Below are 20,352 nucleotides of genomic sequence, written 5' to 3' on the forward strand. Positions count from 1 at the left end.
CCTATATTTGGAAAACATTGTTGCTAAGCATCTTCTAACATTCAACAGAGTTTATATAATTCATGTCATTGCTACATAATTAACATTTCATGTTTTCCAAAAGAGTGCAGAATGCTTATCTATGTTGTTCATTTAAAACATTATAAATTTTGAGGGAATTAATAAAAGGCTATGCAACTAATTAATTAGAAAGGCAGCCTAATCCCAGAAGGAATACAAACATAGACATTAAATGTCAGGATGTGTTAGAGCCTCGCTTGTAAACAGCTTGTCCACTTGAGATAAAACATTTCAAAATGCAGCTGCTCTTTGCTAAAAAAGGTGAGCCACAAAACATTATATCGTTGCACAAGTCATGACATATCAAACCACACTCTAGCTCAAAAATTAATTATAAAGAAAACGTAACATGTGAAAATAAGCTTCCCATCCAAGCATCAATACTGAACATTCTATCTGCTCAAATCATGGCAGATTGAGTGTTGAAAGCAACACTAACCACTGTGATATTTCCAACTTTCAAATTCATTATAGGAACAAAGTTAAAAGATGCAGGATACATTTTATGACACTCAAAAGATTAGAAAAGTTGAGAGTAAGCATACTACAAGATGTACTATCACTCTTACAAATTATGGAATATATTGTTAACCTTGTATCCTCAGGAAAAACATGCATAATGTATGTACAGACTACAGACACAATATACACACACAATAACATTTTGATTTCAATGACTGTGCAGGAAAGCACACCTATGTGTAAAGTTACATTCAGACAAACGGGCCCTACTGAAGGATATGAAGGCCACATGGTACGTAGGCAGCTAATGAAGGCTAGGATTAGTAAGTAATAGGGATACTTCCTGGTTGTTCTTTCCCTTTTCTTTTTCTAGCTCTTCTTATCCTTTTACCCTCATTTCTTCCTTGCTCATATCCTGGATATATCACTATTGAAAGGGCACTGAAATATCATTTATTCCAATTCTCTCAATTTATAAGTTCAGAAAACTAAAGCTCAGATGAGGCAAAGATCACAAGCCTGATTGGAAAGGTAGGTCTATCCACCCCATGATACTTTGCCAAGTATTGTGGTGCAGGGGTTAAGCCACAGCTTGCAAAACCAGCTTCCCATATGAGTACCAGTTCAAGTCACTCCTTGTTTGTGCCTGGGAAAACAGTGGAAAATGGCCCAAGGCTTTTGCCATCATGTAGACACAGAGTTCCAGGCTCCTGGCTTCAGCCTAGCTCAGTCCTAGCCATTGTGGCCATTTGGGGAATGAACCAGCAGATGGAAGATCTCTCACTCTCTCTCCTTCTCTCTTAACTCTGCCTTCAAACAAATAAATAAATCTTTACAAAAATTCTTTTGTTGCAAACTCTACTTATAATATTATTTATTAAATATTACACTATTCATAAATTAATATTTATTTATATTATTTATTATTTATAAATTTAATTGTTATTTATTTGAAAAGCAGAATGACAGAGAGGGAGAGACAGGGAAAGACAGAGATTATCCATCCACTAGTTCACTCTCCAAATGGCCCCAAGAGCCAGGTCTGGCCAGGCCAGAGCCAGGATCTTCATCCTAGACTCCCATATGGATGGCAGGACCCCCAGGACTTGGGCCATCTTTTGCTGTCTTCCTAGGAACAGTAGCAGGGAACTGGAGAGAAAGCGGAGCACTAAGGACTTGAATTAGCACTTTAATAGGTATTCCAGGTTGCAAGTGGTGGCTTAACTGCACCATAATGCCAGCCCCCTAACACACATTTCTTAAATGTCACTCTGCTATAAAAAGTTAAGAGTACGACATTACATAATATACCATATACTAGTATTCAGGACAATAAACACAAAACCATATGTATTTTCTCCACATTCATCTTTTTAAAAACTATCTTCTTATAATGAATTATTACTAGGTCAGGGAAAAATACATCTATTCAATACCTGGATGGATATTTTCTACTTTATAAGTGGATCCTATCCTTTGTTTCATATATTAAAATTAAATCGTAAAGCTTTTTATCACTCTTAAAAACATCCATGTTTTATTATTTCATTTGTTTCATGAGTAGAAAGTAAAACAACCCTAAGTTTAAATCCCTACTTTGTCACATTCTGGCTGAGACCTCTGCTGAGTCTATTTATCTTTTTAGCACATGCTTAGTAAGAGGATTAAACAAAAGAATGTTTTTCCTTTCTCACCTTCTCACTCCCCGGTCTGTAGAACTTTTTTCTATATAACCATAGCATTTCCTTTTCCCATAGTGTTTCCTTTTCCCATTGAAGTTAACTACATTTCCCATATTTTTATGAATGTTTTATTATTGCACTACAAATCTTTTTCCTTCATCAGACTATGTTTGTGCACAGCAAGAATCCTAGAGTACATGAAATGTATCAAAAGTAAAAAATGTCTGGGGCCAGCGCTGTGGCGAGGAGCTTAAAGCCCTGGCCTGAAGTGCCGGCATCCCATATGGGCACCGGTTCAAGACCCGGCTGTTCCACTTCTGATCCAGCTCTCTGCTATGGCCTGGGAAAGCAGTGGAAGATGGCCCAAGTCCTTGGGCCCCTGCACCCGCATGGGAGACCCGGAAGAAGTTCCCGGCTCCTGACTTCAGATCGGCGCAACTCCGACCGTTGCAGCCATCTGGGTAGTGAACCAGCAGATGGAAGACCTCTCTCTGTCTCTACCTCTCTCTCTAACTCTGTCTTTCAAATAAATAAAATAAATCTTAAAAAAAAAAAAAAAGTCTGGTAAAGGTGGTAAAGGATATGGAAGACTGAATACTTGCCTAGACACCATGCACAAGTCCAAATCAATGCCAACACAACACAGTTAAATGGATGCTTCATGATCATCTAAGGGAATAAAGGAAGCAAAGCTACACAATAACACTACTGCTTCCTGGTCCCTAAGAAATCCATCTGTATGACCAGGCCTATGACTCCATGTGCAGTTAGAAGCGGCACAGAAACTAGAGAAGAATGGAGTCCTTCCTGTATTCATAGACCGTAATGTACTGAAAGAATGTTTTTATTTGCCTTGGTAGACTACACAACCTATAGTCTCTGATTACCATGAATGGTCTAACCTGGAAATTGTGGTGATGATGAAATACAATGAAATAAATCACATTTTCCTCACCGAAACAAAGATACTCAAAGATTCCTAAATATTTTTCCAAGTTTTATTTTTCTACCTTCTTTTCCTTCTCTAATCTCTCTCCTTACACACATCATGCCAGATAAAAAGGATGAAACGACTTAATGGAAAGTCTTCAAAGCCCACCAAGTTAGAAAACCATCAATCAATGATTTGGAGGTAAAAGTCACCATATCTCTAAACAAAAGCTCTAAAATAACCAAATTCAAAAGTTAATCTTTCTTCAAAGCACTTTATAAAGAAAGAAATGCAGAATGCTGCAACTGTAAAAAAATTCCTCCCAAGTATAACAGCACATAGAAACATATGCCCATTCAAAAAAAGGCGGGGAGGTTAATTTAAGGAACCTCAGTTACTGACAGACTCTAGATGTTTTGTGGTATGCCCAGCCTTAAAAAATTACTAGAAAACAAACATATCATCTCAGACTCAAAAAGAAAAAAAGAGACATTATTACCTTGGTGGGTTAAGTATTTCAACCACTTATAAATACTGCCTTCATTTGAATACAGATTTCATACTTAAGGTTACTCTGAAGAACTGTACAAACAGTAAAAAGGTCTTAAGGGCTTCCAAAGTAACTACAGCTATGCTGGGAAAGACAAGGAGGCAAGTGATTAATAATAGCCCTTAAACATGTTCAGAGTAAAAATATCATTGTCACATACCCTGTAGAATGATTGAGCTTTGCTGAGTAATGTTTAGCACGTCAACATATACTAGGCTGCTTAATGAAAATTGTGATCCTCTTGCAGACACTTTTCCCTAATTTCCATAGCATAATATTAGAAAATATCATCGGCATCAATACTGTCAGTAATGCACAAGATTACATTTGTGTTTACACTTAGGAAGTCTGGAAGGATATCTGGTTATTTGAAGGAGGTATGTTTAAGAGTTTTCAAAATATCTTCTTGGTAATTTTCTGAATCATCAGTTCTTTTTCCAATAAATACATATTTTAATTAAACAAAGTTATTCCTATTAAGAAATAAGGGAGATATAAATTATCAGCATGTAAATAAACTGGAGTTAAGGACATCACAGATACACCATAGCAAACCATGCTCACCTGCTTCATTACACAAAGCTTTCAAGTCTGCTCCAACGTATCCATGGGCACTGTTAGCCACCTGCAGCAGCTCAGCTTTAGTGAGCAAATGGGGTATCCTTCGAAGCAGTTTCTGGAGAATGTCTAACCGGTCCTGAGCATTAGGAACTCCAATCTCAACCTCTTTATCAAAACGTCCAGGTCTTCGGAGTGCTGCATCCAAAGCTTGAGGACGATTTGTGGCCCCAAGGACCAAGACCTGTCCTTCACTTCCTTCCTAATAAAATAAAGTGAATAAAAATTGCATATTTTTCAGAACGTCCAAAAAAGTGGGATGGGAGAGGCAGACACAGTCTATATAAGAGGGATAGACTGAATTGTCCACACAATGAGGTCCTATCCCTTACACCTTTATTACCCAGCGGCTATAATGTTTCTTCCCATGAAAAGTCTTCCAAAACTTACCACCCACTCTAAGTGATGTCTCTATAACTGCTGACATCTTTGTACCATTCTTATAAATAACATATGATATTCTACCTCAAGGTTATTCTGTTTAATTGTTTTAGGTAGTCCTTTTCCCCCGCTTTGAAACAAAGATTATGAATTACATATTATTCAGATAAAACAAAGCCCTACTGGGAAGTTGACTAAAAAAAAAATCTTCCTCACGGACTTTCTTCTTTTGATAAACTTTAAATTCCCCCAAAATATAAACAATATAGCCAATATCTGAGTACCAGTCACTCTTGACTATGTTTGTATTTCTACTCTCTGAAAATAAAATTAACTTACAAAGAACCATGATCCTGATACGCCACTTGTATAAAGTATCCAATATTCTATCAGGTGACCCAAGTAGAATTTTGCAGAGACAAGCACAACTGGAATGTGACTTAGCGAAGAAAATTCAAACCTGATCAATTATATTAGATGTGCCAACAGAAAATGTATAGACTACAGTGAACTGATGAAACACAAATTCACAACAAATACAAGCACTTAAATATTTTTTGGCCAAAACATCAGCGTCACATGCTGTCAGTCCTGCCTGAAGGCCAAGAACAGCATTCCAGACTGGAATCCTCTGACATGTCAGAGACAGAGGTAGCAAACTGACATGGTGTTTGGGATCCTCCATCAATGAGCCTTCTAAATGATTTCCTGTTCACCAAGGACCCTTTTAATTATAATACTGCTCTCTAGATATATTTGCCTTCAGGGTCATCAATAATATAGTCATCAATAAATGAAGATATTTCATCTACTTTGTTATATCTGTTATTATAAAGGCTAAACTGGTGGCCCAGTTTATATATCAGTCTCTTAAGAGAATTGTTATGAGTCAGGCCTCAAGGTTCTAACCAGCTTCCACGATGTGACAACTTTTTTCTTACATATTCTTAAAATTTTTTAAGAGTCTCTCAGAGAATTTTTCTTCATTCCTGTTATGTAATCTTATGGACTTCCTTTCATAATTAGCATAGAATTTTTAATATAAGAATGTATACCCTAGCAGACAATAAGAGAATACTGAGTGACTTCTTTATAAATATTATACACAGCCAGGCGATGTGGTGCAGTAGGTTAAGCCACCAGTTGGGATGCCCACATCCCATATCAGTACTGGTTCAAGTCCCAGCTACTCCACTTCCCATCTAGCTTCCTGCTTTTGCATCCTGGGAAGGCAACAGATGATGGCCCAGGTATTTTGACCCCTGGCACCCATGTGGGCAACCTGCATGTTGCTCTGGGCTCCTGGCTTCAGCCTAACCCAGCCTGGCTACTGCAGGCTGAAATGATTTTTACAAGAATAGTAAGATTCATGAAATTCCTTCATAAACCTCCTAAAATTTAGCTTGCTGATTCTTCTATACTGCTTTTTGCTTAGGGTTTTTAAGTTAATACCATTTATAAAAGAAATCCATCATACCATATTATTTTATATGCTAGAAAAACATGCCACGTTATATTGTTCTAGCATTCACTAGTCTACTGAAGCAAATTATTTCCTTTAGTCTTTCCTCTAGTTTCTATGGCTAATATTTTCCCCTTACCCTGGAATATTTCAGACACAGTCAACTTTTGCTACTATATATATTAAAGTATCTGAATAAGATCCAACTCATTCCTACACAAGGGTAGTGCTATACTTACTGAACCAATACCATCCATCAGGGTTAAGAGTGAAGCTACAACTCTTTTCTCCACTTCATTCTGAGCCCCCTCTCTTTTAGGACAAAGTGCGTCCAGCTCATCAATAAAAATAATTGCTGGCTGCCTTAAAAAAAAAAAAAAGGGTAAAATGAAACTTCTGATTTGCATTTCCTTTTTTAAATTTTACTAAGTTTCAGTTTTTTATTTGATACCCAATTTATCAAATTTAGGACTTACCTAGTAATATACAAAGGCATTAGAATGTTGATGCTAAAAAACTTTATATTAGTTTTAGTCCAATTAACTCACCAAACTCATATTCTAGTTTATCCGCCCTCAATTAAAAGGCAGACTTTTGAGAGAAGTCTATTGTCATTGAGATGAGAGTACAGGCACAACTCTCTTACTAGTACCCACTAAATTATTATGATCAGATCAATTCAGAAGTTGAGGTCAGAAATGTCCCTTGGAACAGGTTTAAAGCCCACAGAATACAAAACAGAAGCACCCTCTTCTTTTTAACCTTTTAAAAAAAGAACTTTCAAGAAGTTCAATTCTCCTATGGAATGTTGTAAATCTTCTCACAAGAGGAAACCTCAACTACCATTAACACAACAAAAACATACTTCCTAATATGGTGTAACACTAAGTTTCAAATGTTCAGTACTGGAACTACAAACTTATTTCATCTACTATTCCTGGAGAGGGAAATTTTTTTTTTTTTTTTTTTTTTTTTTTTTGGACAGGCAGAGTGGATAGTGAGAGACAGAGAGAAAGGTCTTCCTTTTTGCCATTGGTTCAACCTCCAATGGCCGCTGTGGCCAGCGCATCGCGCTGATCCGAAGGCAGGAGCCAGGTGCTTCTTCTCCTAGTCTCCCATGCGGGTGCAGGGCCCAAGGACTTGGGCCATCCTCCACTGCCTTCCCGGGCCATAGCAGAGAGCTGGCCTGGAAGAGGGGCAACCAGGATAGAATCCGGCGCCCCAACACGGGCTAGAACCCGGTGTGCCGGCGCCGCAAGGCGGAGGATTAGCCTGTTGAGCCACGGCACCAGCCAAAGAGGGAAATTTTTAAAATAGCAGCTCTTCTGAGAAAAGCAGCAATATGATATTAAATACCAAGACAATGAAATAGACACAAGGTCATATTATGAATAATACTGCAACAGGCCAAGTTATAGAATACTCATTGTGCTGTAAAAATCTAGCCTGAATTCAGGAATAATCAATAAATTTAAAAGACTGGCCCCATCTGAAGCAAAATATAATGAAGTCTGAAATATAAAGGACTATGATAATGCAGGCTACCTAAGGGAGTTAATAAACTGGATGTGCCCAAGCACCCAAGAGTCATAAAATTATATGCTCAAGGTCACGTGATTTACCAAACACCACCCTATCTTAATTCATCAACTTTATGTACTTTAATAGATCACTGCTCAAACTTCTAAAAATAATATTAGATAGAAATAGATTAGACAGAATTTCATTAGAGCCATAATCTGTTTAATACTATCACTATTTCTTCTTTAAACTATTCTTTATGCTTTGTATAAAGTGCTAGTATCTCACTTTAATACTTTTTTATTAATTTAAAAACATAAAATTAAAGAATACCTTTGAGTAGCTTCAGCAAATATCTGACGTAATTTTGCTTCAGTCTCACCATAGAATCTGTAACAAATAAAATCATTTAAGGAATATTTCTTAATGTTTTCAAGCTTTGTCTCTAAAGGCAAATATTTCTAAAATATTTTAAGTTACATTCAAAAACTGTTTCTACATACTAAAAATCAAATTTAAAATGTTCAGTGTATGACATACCCAGGTAGAATACCACAGAACCATTTTTAAAAACCATCTTTGAATGGTATTTGGCACAATAGGATAAACTTCCGCTTGCACACCAGCATCCCACATGGGCGAAGGTTCATGTCCCGGCTACTCCACTTCCAATCCAGCTCTCTGCTAATGCGCCTGGGAAAGCAGTGGAAGATGGCCCAAGTGCTTGGGCCCCTGCACCCACAAAGGAGATGGGGAGGAAGCCCCTGGCTCCTGTCTTCATATTGCCCCAGCTCCTGGCACTGCAGCCTTTTGGGGAGTGAACCAGCTGATGGAAGACCTTTCTCTGTCTCTCCCTCGCTCCGTAACTCTGCCTCTCAAAGAAATATTCTCTAAAAAAACAAAAAAAAGGTTGAAGGCTGGTGCCACGGCTCACTAGGCTAATCCTCCGCCTCCGGCGCCGGCACCCCAGGTTCTAGTCCCGGTCGGGGTGCCGGATTCTGTCCCGGTTGCTCCTCTTCCAGTCCAGCTCTCTGCTGTGGCCCAGGAAGGCAGTGGAGGATGGCCCAGGTGCTTGGGCCCTGCACCCACTTGGGAGACCAGGAGGAGGCACCTGGCTCCTGTCTTCATATTGCCCCAGCTCCTGGCACTGCAGCCTTTTGGGGAGTGAACCAGCTGATGGAAGACCTTTCTTTGTCTCTCTCTCTCTCCGTAACTCTGCCTCTCAAATATGCTTTAAAAAAAAAGGCTGAGAAGTATATTTGATAATATTAACTTCAGTGAATCATGCACCTACTTGCTTATAATTTCAGGACCATTAATTACAGAAACATAGGCTCCAACTTCATTACCAATGGCTCTGGCAATCATTGTTTTTCCAGTACCTGGAGGACCATAGAGTAACACTCCTCTAGGGGCAGGAATTCCTATGCAAAAAACAGAGAACATTGGATTCACCATTATTAGGTTTCTTATAAATACTGTCCAGCAATTCCAAAGAAGAGTTATAAAATATAAATTTACCTTGCAACACAAGAGGCAAACAAGAGTGTAACCTTCCTGCTTCCTCACCTCACCCACACAAAGATATACTAACCAGGCCAAACACTGATCCCTGGAAGTGACCACAGATCAGGGGGTGTGTAATGGTAAAGAAAAAAAAAGGGGGGGGGAGGGGCAGTGTTGTTGGTGTAGTAGGCTAAGCCTCTGACTGCAGCGCCGGGACCCATATGGATTCCGGCTGCTCCACTTCTGATCCAGCTCTCTGTTACGGCCTGGGAAAGCAGCAGAATGATGGCTCAAGTGCTCAGGCACATGCACCTGTGTGGGAGACTCAGAAGCAGCTTCTAGCTCCTGGCTCCTGGCTTTGGATCGGCCCAGCTCCAGCTGTTGCAGGCATCTGGGGAGTGAACCAGCAGATGGAAGACCTTTGTCTCTCCCTCTCACTGTCTATAACTACCTCTCAAATAAATATTAAAAAAAAAAAAAAAAAACAAAAACTGGTCACCCACATTGTTGCCATGCCCCTTCCCACAAATACAAAGAGCAGACAACATGGACAGACAAAAAAATCAACCAGCACTAATCCCAATTTTCCTTCAACTAACTCAGACAGTATTGACGTTACTAGCAAAACATCAATCCAATTTTTAAAGGGTCATGAAAAAGGAAAAAGCAGAGGAAGAAAGATCATGGATCAAATACACACCAGAGACCTACACAATTATCAAACCAGGAGAAGCCACGACTTTCCTAGAAGTCAGGTCACTCCTTTACCTGCTTCAATGCAAAGAGATCTGAGCACAGCTACATTTCCCAAAAAAACGACTTGAACATTTGGTTGATTTCTTCATTCATTACAGATCATTTAGTATGGCAGAATACTTATTCTAGATGCAATACAAGCAATTTGGAAATATGCTGTTAGAAGAGACAAAGCTCCCACCAACATTATAACATAAAACAACCAAAAGTATAGAAGATGGTTTTTAATGGCATCTCTCAAAGCAACTCACTTTCTACCTTGTCTGGCACTTTGAAATAGATACAGGAAAAGACAAGAGCAGGCAAAACATCAGTGTAACTCGCCAACTGTTCTCAGCCGGAACACTCTGGGGTACAATAAGCTATACATACCATAAGTCTTGAAAAGTTCAGGCTGTTTGAGAGGTAATTCAATCATTTCTCTAATTACTTTCAGCTGACTATTTAAGCCACCTATCATGTCATAAGTAACTTTCAATGAGTCATCTTGCTCTTTTGCATTTGTACGAATCTTTGTAAAATTGATTTTTGTTGTTGAAGAAATAAAATAAAAAGTATCAGTATTGCACTTTGCTCCCATGCAGATGGATTTTAGCAATTTCTCCTCACTGTTAAGTTGCTCACTGCCTTCTCTGGCAGACTCAGAACCACATTTAAGACTTGTGACTTCCTTGAGTTCAAGTCCACTGCCATCTCCAGGGCTCTGTGTAACACCCAACAAAACATCACTGGCTTTTGTTACACTTCTGTCATCTCCTGGTTTACAAGGAGTACTTCGTGATGTTGGGCTTCGGGGTTCTTCAAGATCTAACTGGCTTAGCTGGAAGGACAGATCCAGGCTACTGGTTTCCGTGCTGGACTGTTCAGAGGCCAATCCCTGGGTACCAGTCTTGGAGTCACTCTGAGGTTTTCCCAGGATCATGCCATCTGCCCCTTTCACTCGCAACACTTGAAGTTTGCACAGTCTTCCATAGAAGGTACAATACAAAAAGTTGCCTGGTAAAACAATCTTGCCATCTAGAAAACAATTTATTAAATACACATGTTAGAACAATTTTTTTTTACCATTTTAATGTTTAAACAGCAATTTATTTGCTATTAACAAAATGATCCAACTGAAAAAGCTCAGTCAAAGGTAGGTTATAAACAAATGATTTGTATGGGGTCAGCACTATGATGCAGTGAGTTAAGCCACAATCTGCAGTGCCGGCATCCCATATGGGTGCACGTTCAAATCCTGGCTGCTCCATTTCCAATCCAGCTCCCTGCTAATGTGCCTGGGAAAGCTGCAGAGGATGGCCCAAGTTATTGAGCCCCTGCACCCACATGGGAGACTTGGAAGAAGCTCCTGACTCCTGACTTTTGCCTGGCCCAGCCCCAGCTGTTGCAGCCATTTCAGGAGTGAACTAGTGGATGGACGATCTCTCTGTCTCTCATCTCTCTCTGTAACTCTTTCAAATAAATAAATAAATCTTTAAAAAATTAATAAACAACTTGAATGGAAAATGGGACCTTATATTGCCCCATAATATACACTATCTGGAGACAGAAGGACAAGATGATTCACTGAAATCCTCTACACTCAAAAAAGCTAAGATTCTATAAAATAGAACAAATAGCCAGGAGTTGACACACCTAAACCAACACTACAAATAATGTTTCTCATTGGAAAGAATAAATGTGCAGAGTTAAAAGTTCTCAGTTTGGGGGCCGGCACTGTGGTATAGTAGGCTAATCTCAGTCTGCGGCACCAGCATCCCATATGGGTGGCGGTTCTAGTCCCGGCTACCTCGCTTTTGATCCAGCTCTCTGCTATGGCCTGGGAGAGCAGTAGAAGATGGACCAAGAATCTGGGCCCCTGCACCCGTGTGGGAGACCCAGAGGAAGCTCCTGGCTCCTGGGTTCAGATCAGCTCAGCTCCGGCCATCGCAACCTTTTGGGGAGTAACCAGTGGATGGAAGGCCTCTCTCTCTCTGTAGTTCTGTCTCTCAAATAATTAAATAAAATCTTAGAAAAAAAAAAAAGTTCTCAGTGTTACTACTGTGCCCACAGACATGTCACATACACATATGCTCAACTGTCAATCTATTAAGAGGAGGAATGACACATGTCTGCCTTAAAAGGATGGTAATTCATTGAGGGGAATATTCTCTAAACTATTTTGAAGACCTGAAAGACACTTTATTGCTATCCTACCGCTTAAAACTTCGAACAATTTAAAATATTTGTCTCACCTAGTTTTCTCAGAATACATCCTGTCAGCTCTTGCTCATTAATTTCCATATCTTTGTCACTGTAGAATAGAGGGAGAGATAAAAATCAGCAGTAGGTATACCAGCAACTAAACTCTGGTACAAATAACATGTACATAGCTATCATATAACAAAACAAAAGAATAATAGGTTTGTAACCTGAAAACTAACAACTCACACAATTTAGGAATGATTTACACTTTTCAGATACTTCTTATACCCAGGAAAACTAACATTTGTAATTCGGTGCCCTTAGGACCTAAATCAGTGTTCTTCAAAATACTATCTTTTAGTGGATCATCCAGCACTTTTGTACTAGAATAACAATTGTCAGGGTACACTGAATATAGAAAAGGGTAGATATTGCAAAATATTCACTTCTTATACAACATGCACATATATAAGTTGCATACACCTCTATGAACATGTACACAGCTATACATACATGTACACATGTGCAATGTATCTGTGGGTATGTGTATACAACAAATCATGGTGAAAAGTCTTGTTTAATTACATATCATAGCCAAAAATACACACCAAAACTAATCATTCTATTTCCAAATTTCTCTAACATGAAGAAAGGCTTTCATTCATAGCTTACTTCATTCCTTTTGTATAATCTATAAGTTATCTCTTGAAGATAAATCCATGAGGACAGCATTGTAGTGTAGTGGGTGGAGCTACCACCTGTTACGCCAGCATCCTATACGTGCACCTGTTCAGGTAGCAGCTTTTCCGCTTTGGATCCAGCTCCCTGCTAATGGATTGGAAACAGAAGCAGAGGATAGCCAGGTGTTTTAGGCCCCCTGCCATATACGTGGAGACCCAGATGAAGCTCCTGGTTTCAACCTGACCCTGCCCCAGCCACTGCGGCCATCTGGGGAGTGAACCAGTGGACAGAAGATCTCTCTCTTTCTGTAACTATGACTTTCAAACAAATAAATAAAATTCTTTAAACAAAAACAACCAAAGCAGGGGAGGGGCATCCTGGTGTGGCAGGTAAAGCAGTCACTTCCGAGGCCAGCATCCCATATGGGTGCTGGTTCAGGTCTCAGCTGTTACACTTCTGATTCAGCTCCCTGCTAAATGGCTTAGAAAAAGCAGTGGAAGATGGCCCAAGTGGTTGGGCCCCAGCCACACATATAGGAGACTTGGAAGAAGTTCCTGCCTCCTGGCTTCCACCTTGCTCAGCTCAGGCCATTGCAGCCATCTGGAGAGTGAACCATCAGATGGAAGATTTCTGTCTTTCCCTCTCTTTCTGGAACTCTGACTTTCAAATAAATAAATCTTTAAAAAAACAAAAAAGAAAGAAAGAAAAGAGATTTAATCCTATATTGTATTAACCTGAAGAGGCAGAAGTATGGCAAAATAGAAAAGTAGGTGAAGTATACAGATTATTTTGGAGAAAGGGAAGGTATATGCCTGAGAAAACAAGGAAGACAACCTTCTCTCTGATGACAATGGTATCTTCCAGGAGAGTGGTTTACTCAAGGACAGGATGTAGGCAGATCTCAATGTAACTGCAGTTGTAAAGAAACTTGCCCCTAAAAAATTCTTAGAACATTAGCATGTTTCCTTCTCCTCCTCCATATGTAAGCAGCCCGCACCAGCAGAGGAGGCCAGCAGTTGTCCATCCATCTCCACATCCAATTGTGAGAGGGAGGGGAGAAGACAGTATATAACTCAGGCAAGGTTTTCTCAGAAAGCTCATCTTGGAGACTAGTGTTGTGGTGCAGTGAGTTAAGTGCTGGCTGGCATCCCCGCTGTACCACTTCTGACCTAGTTTACAGCTAATACTCCTGGGAAAGCAGCATAAGATGGCCCAATTGCTAGGGCCCCGTCACCCTTTCAGTGGAAGACCTGAATGCAATTCCTCATTCCTGGCTTTGCCTGGCCCAGTCTCAGCTGTTGCAGCCACCCGGGGAGTGAACCAGAGGATGGAAAAATCTCTCTCTCTGTCCCTCCTAACTCTGAGTTGCAAATAAATTTAAAAACAAAACAACAACAACAACAAAAAAACACCTCATCTGGTCAAAATCTAAACCTCGTCCTCCAACCATTTTATCAATAATAATACAACTTGTCCTCATTACCTATGGATACTGTATTTGCAAATTTGCCTTCTCACTAAAATTTATTTGTGCTCCAAAATCAATATTCAAGGAGCATTTGCAGTTAATAAAGGACATGGCAAAGTGGTAAAAAATTTGAGTCACGTAACACGCACATTCCGGGGTAGAGTAAGGGGACCCTATGCTTTCTTCTTTCTTTTTTTCTTTTTTTTGACAGGCAGAGTGGACAGTGAGAGAGAGAGAGACAGAGAGAAAGGTCTTCCTTTTTCATTGGTTCACCCTCCAATGGCCGCTGCGGCCGGCTCATCTCGCTGATCCAAAGCCAGGAGCCAGGTGCTTCTCCTGGTCTCCCATGCGGGTGCAGGGCCCAAGCACTTGGGCCATCCTCCACTGCCTTCCTGGGCCACAGCAGAGAGCTGGCCTGGAAGAGGGGCAACTGGGATAGAATCCGGCGCCCCATCCGGGACTAGAACCTGGTGTGCCAGCACCGCAAGGCGGAAGAATAGCCTGTTAAGCCACAGCGCCGGCCAGCTTTCTTATTTCAATTCTTGTTCAGAGATGACCAGAGCATGGAAACAGGAGCAGGCAGTGCAGGGCAGTACAAAAAGCTCCAGGATCAGAAAGTTTGAATTCCAAGGCTGACACCTGCAGTGCAATAGCCTCAGGGAAGTTCCTTATCCCTTCTGACCCTCCTCTTCACTTCTATAAACTAAACAGAATCTACCAGAATAAAGAGATTTAAGGATTTAATATTATAATTTATGAAAGATATGTGTGTGCATATGAGCAGTGATTCAGTATTTGCTTATAGTGCTCAAGGTGTCTGAATAGGACATAACTACCACACACACACACACACACACACAAAACCCAATCAACTACATATTCACATAAAAGAGAAAGAAATAGAACAAAGAGGAGATTCCATGAATCAAACACGTAACTAATGACAAAACTGAACAAGAGTACTTCAAATAGCTCATGGAATTAAAAGGTAAGTTCGTCTTGGTGTAAAAAATGTTTGCAATTCATCCATGTCTCCATAAATGTTTAAATTGACTTCTCTGGCAGGTACTTGGCCTAGTGGTTAAGACACCTCTTGGGATAACTGCATCACATATTAGAGTGCCTGACTCTGAGTCCCATTTCTGCTCCCAATTCCAGCTTCCTGCTAATGCACACACTTGGAGGCAATAATGACTCAAGTAACTGAGTTTCTGCCACCCATGTGGAAGACCTGGACTGAGTTCTTGGCTCCTCACTCCGGCTTGGCTCAGCTCTAGGTGTTGCAAAGCATTTGGAGTGTAAACCAGTGTATGGGAGCTCATTCTGTCAGCTGTTTCTCAAATACTTCTTTAATAACTTACTTCTATTTATAGAAATCTGAAACAAGTTACAGTGAAATTGTTTTTAATTTACTAAACTGAATAGGAGATATTTATAAAGTTATGTATAAATAGTAAAAATATTTAACTAGTTTTGCTCTTAAAAATTCGGTGTACATAAAATCATTTCCACTAGAAGGAGCTCTAACATTACTAATAAATTCTTTCAGCATCAGCTAAAGGATTTAATAAAAGTATTGATTTTTCCTAAATGGAAATTGACTTGTCTACACTCTGCTGCCGTATTTAAAACATTTTTAAAATAAAATGCTAAAAAACAAATTCAGTTCAAAACATATACGGTCCTCTGTACCAGGCAATCTTTATTCACCTAAGATTGCCAGTGCCCTCAAGAGGTCAGACCAGTTCCTAGATCATTATCAGTATTAATTCCAGTTAACTGATTACTGCAGCCTAGAGCACTGTTTTAAGACACAGCTGGAGGATTAAGATGGTTTAATCTGAGAAGTATTTTCTAACTATCTCATAAAATATTCCGCAGCCTATCATACCTTGCAGGGTGTTGGATGATTAAACAGAGGGAAAAGGATAAATGTGCAAACGATCAAATGCAAATATTGCATGTGTTAATATACACCAAGCATCTGGTACACAGGTGGTGTTCAGCATTCTGTTGTATTTCTTTCTCTTTCTGCTTTTTAATTTTTCATTAAACCCATTATATGCTCTGAAAACTTTTTTCTGTTTTTTAACCAAAAAATAACACCTAAACTCAACGTTGGAACTTACAAAAGTAATAAAACAGAAGAAAACATTTTAAATTGAATATAAAGACCCTAGAAAAATGTTTTGTGATTCTGGCATATAATATAAACACATTCCCAAAAATTATTACTAAGCTGATATTAAAGTATCAAAAGATGCTTTTTAAAATGGAATTTTGTAAGATCTGTATACACAAACTTTTTAACTTTCTTCCCAGGGAAATTATATTACTCAACTGTATTAATAGTTTATTAATTTATTATTATAATATTGTATTAATCAACTGTATTAATAGTTTGAATCTAACAATTCTGAATAATCAATGAGTTAATTATACAATCACGTTCTTTGCTTGAGCAGTCTTAATTAAAAGTTATTTCACCTCTAGACACTATAAGAAACAATGACCTGATCAGTTCTTGTCCTGACTGTTGATGTACAATGTAATACTTTATCCTTTTTAGTATTTTTTGTTGTTGTTCTAGTACTAGTGGTTGAACTCTGTAATTAACATGAATTATTCTTAGGTGTTGAAATTTTAACTGAAAAGTGATCCCTGTTAAACATAAGAGTAGGAAAAAGAGAGGGAGGAGATGTACAATTTGGCACATGCTCAATCGGACTTGCCCCAAATGGTGGAGTTAGAAACATGCCAGGGGATTCCAATACAATCCCATCAAGGTGGCATGTACCAATGGCATCTCACTAGTCCAAGTGATCAATTTCAGTTCACAATTGATCACACTGATAGGTCTAAGAGTCAAAGGGATCACACAAACAAGACTAGTGTCTGTGAATACTAATTGATAGAATCAAAAAGGGAAAAAATGCTCCAACATGGGAAGCTCAATACACAGCAGACTCATAGAATGGCAGATGTCCTAAATAGCACTCTGGCCTCAGAATCAGCTCTTAAGGCATTTGGATCTGGCTGAAGAGCCCATGAGAGTATTTTAGGCATGGAAAGCCAAGACACTCTGGCAAAAAAAAAAAAAAAAACCATAAATGAAAGATCTCTGTGAGTGAGATCCCAGTGGAAAGAACGGGGCCATCAAAGAAGGAGGTACTTTTCTCTGAAGGGAGGAAAGAACTTCCACTTTGACTATGACCCTATCGGAGTAAGATCGAAGTTGGCGAACCCTAAAGGCTTCCATAGCCTTGGCAACTCATGACTAGAGCCTAGGGAGATTACTGACGCCATAACAAGAGTGTCAAATTGTTAAATCAACAACAGGAGTCACTGTGTACTTATGGCTCATGTGGGATCTGTCCTTAATGTGTTGTCCAATGTGAAGTAATGCTATAAGTAGTACTAAAACAGTATTTTTACACTTTGTGTTTCTGTGTGGATGCAAACTGATGAAATCTTTACTTAGTACATACTGAATCGATCTTCTGTATATAAAGATAATTGAAAATGAAAAAAAAAAAAAACCTGGTGTTAAATTGGAAACTGCATAGAAAATTAATCAATTTTTAAAAAATATCATGTGGGCTCTCTGTCCTTAATGTGCTGTACACTGTTATTTAATGCTATAACAAGTACTCAAAAAGTATTTTTTCACTTTGTTTTTCTATGTGGGTACAAACTGTTGAAATCTTTGCTTAATATATACTAAACTGATCTTCTGTATATAAAGAGAATTGAAAATGAATCTTGATGTGAATGGAGGGGGAGAGGGAGCGGGAAAGGGGAGGGTTGCGGGTGGGAGGGAAGTTATGGGGGGAGGGGGAGCCATTGTAATCCATAAGCTGTACTTTGGAAATTTATATTCATTAAATAAAAGTTAAAAATAAAAGTTATTTCACCTCACAAGAATTTACTCCTTCCTTTACAACTATAAGAAGCCTTGTTATATGGCAATTTAAGATTAAAAATACTGCTAAATGTTCATCAACAATAATTCCTCTAACTTAAAATGTCAAAGCATTCTATCATCACAATATGACAGTCCCTAATACATAAATTCCACCGCACTCATCTATCTCACTTGTGCCAAACACAGTAGGCCAATATCCTTTCACCACACATAGCTATCAAGTGCTTACTACATGGCTAGTCCAAGATGACCTGTGACACAAGTCTAACATGCTGGATTTTAAAGACTCAGTTTGGAAAAAAGGATGTATGCTACCTTACTGATTATTTTTTATAATTCTTACATGTTAAATTAATATTTTACATATGTAGACAAATATGCGGACATATGTAGACATACATAAGTATATAGACATGTAGACAAAATATATAGGTTTACATATGTAGACAACTAAAATATGTAATTCTTTTCACCAGTTTCTTTTTACTGAATAATGTGGCTACTAGAAAATTGTGGAAAACTGTGTGTGCAGCATACATTCACAACTTCTGTTATATTTATTTTGAGCAGCACTGATCCAGACAATCATCAAAGAAAAGAGCCAAACCTCAGTAACACGTCCATCTCCTCAGCTTGTAGCACGGCACCCAGCAGAGGCTGGGCTCGGATGGCATCACCAGCCCTCACTCCCATGTTCTTCTGTGCCATATCGCTAAGGCCAACCTTGCCTCCAGGAAACCCTGCCACAGGCCAGGCTGTATAGATCTGCCCAAACAGGAGAAAGGAAAACCTCAGGAAATAAATATATACAGTATTTCCTCAATTTACGAGGCAGAATGCTAAGCACAGCTAAATATACAGATCTTTCGCAAGGCATGGTCCTTACAGTAAAGTTACAATAAGGTAAACTACATTTTTAAAAAAGGATAAAATATTACAAGGATTCACAAAAAATTATTTTAATAAACAGTACATTCTTTTGAAAAGATCAGGAATGATCTCACAGTGAAGATGGTAGAAGATCGAAAGGTGGATTTAGGAAAAAAGACACAACTACTAGTAGGTGATAAGAAGAAAAAGAGGAAAAACTGAAGGTAACATAGTTGTAATCCTGCCGAAACTTCAACTACATCCAGAAAGTAGTAAGACACACAACAAAAATGCTTTATTAGAACCTGGATCTCATCACATTTAAATGGTAAAGAGGAAGAGCAGGTTAATGGCACAGCAGGTTAAGCCACTGCCTGTGACACAGGCATCTAATTTGGAGCAACTGCTCTGCTTCTGATCTAGCTACCTGCTAATGAGCCTGGGAAAGAAGTTCAAGATGGCCCAGGTGGTTGGGTCCCTGCCACTCACATGGGAAACCTAGAAGGAATTCCATCCTGGTTTCAGCCTAGCCCAGCCCTGGCCATTGTGGTCATTTAGCCAGGAGACAGAAGAACTCTCTCTCTGCCTGTCTCCTTTTCTCTCTGTAACTCTACTTTTCAAATAAACAAATAAGTCTTAAAATTTTTTTAAAATAAAGAGACCAAAGATTTCTGGCTCAAGCTTACACATTTACAGTCCTCTCTTTCAAAAAAAAATACAGTATGACATAAGCCTAGAAAAATTAAAGGAAAGGGAGGGGTGGGCCATCAGCAGTCAAAAGATTTCAAAAACATTTCAAAACATCTCCGGAGGACCCCCAGTGGATCAGAAAAGCAACAGAAGAAGCCATGTAGAAGCAGGCCCTGGTAGCAGAGAAGAAAGTCAAGGTGTTAAAAAGGAGGAGGGGCCAGGCAGTTAACTTAGCCATTCAGAATTTTGCTCCCCACATCCTGTATCAGAGTTCCTGAGTTTGGGATGCACAGCTCCAGCTGCAGACTCCAGCTTTCTGCCAGTGCAGAGGCTAGGAGGCAGCTATGATGGCTCAACTAGGTTCCTGCTACCTCCATGGAATACCTGGTTGAGTCCCAGGCCTGCTCCAGTCCAGGTGTGTCAGTGCAGGCATCTGGGGAATGAACCAGCAGATGAAAGCTCTCTCACTCTAACAAACGAATAAATTTTCTAAAAAATGATCCAGGAACAGCATTGTGGCACAGTGGCTAAGCCACTGCTTGTAACGCCGGCATCCTGTACTAGAGTGCTGACATGAGTTCCAGCTGTTCCGCTTCCAATCCAGT

The 20,352-nt window shown here is 39.3% G+C and overlaps 1 protein-coding gene across 1 annotated transcript in view; it reads right to left on the bottom strand.

Annotated features, from left to right (window-relative positions):
• AFG2A (AFG2 AAA ATPase homolog A) overlaps nucleotides 1–20,352 on the bottom strand; it is a 305,069-nt gene that overhangs the window by 270,601 nt on the left and 14,116 nt on the right. The window contains exons 3-9 of the mRNA XM_062199663.1: nucleotides 18,795–18,952; nucleotides 12,164–12,222; nucleotides 10,302–10,946; nucleotides 8,962–9,091; nucleotides 8,001–8,057; nucleotides 6,386–6,509; nucleotides 4,250–4,505 (exon numbers count right to left, since the gene is read on the bottom strand). Coding sequence (XP_062055647.1) covers nucleotides 4,250–4,505; nucleotides 6,386–6,509; nucleotides 8,001–8,057; nucleotides 8,962–9,091; nucleotides 10,302–10,946; nucleotides 12,164–12,222; nucleotides 18,795–18,952 — 1,429 coding nt within the window. The remainder of the gene's footprint in view (nucleotides 1–4,249; nucleotides 4,506–6,385; nucleotides 6,510–8,000; nucleotides 8,058–8,961; nucleotides 9,092–10,301; nucleotides 10,947–12,163; nucleotides 12,223–18,794; nucleotides 18,953–20,352) is intronic.

Source organism: Lepus europaeus, chromosome 8 (assembly GCF_033115175.1).
Source record: "Lepus europaeus isolate LE1 chromosome 8, mLepTim1.pri, whole genome shotgun sequence".
NCBI lineage: Eukaryota > Metazoa > Chordata > Mammalia > Lagomorpha > Leporidae > Lepus > Lepus europaeus.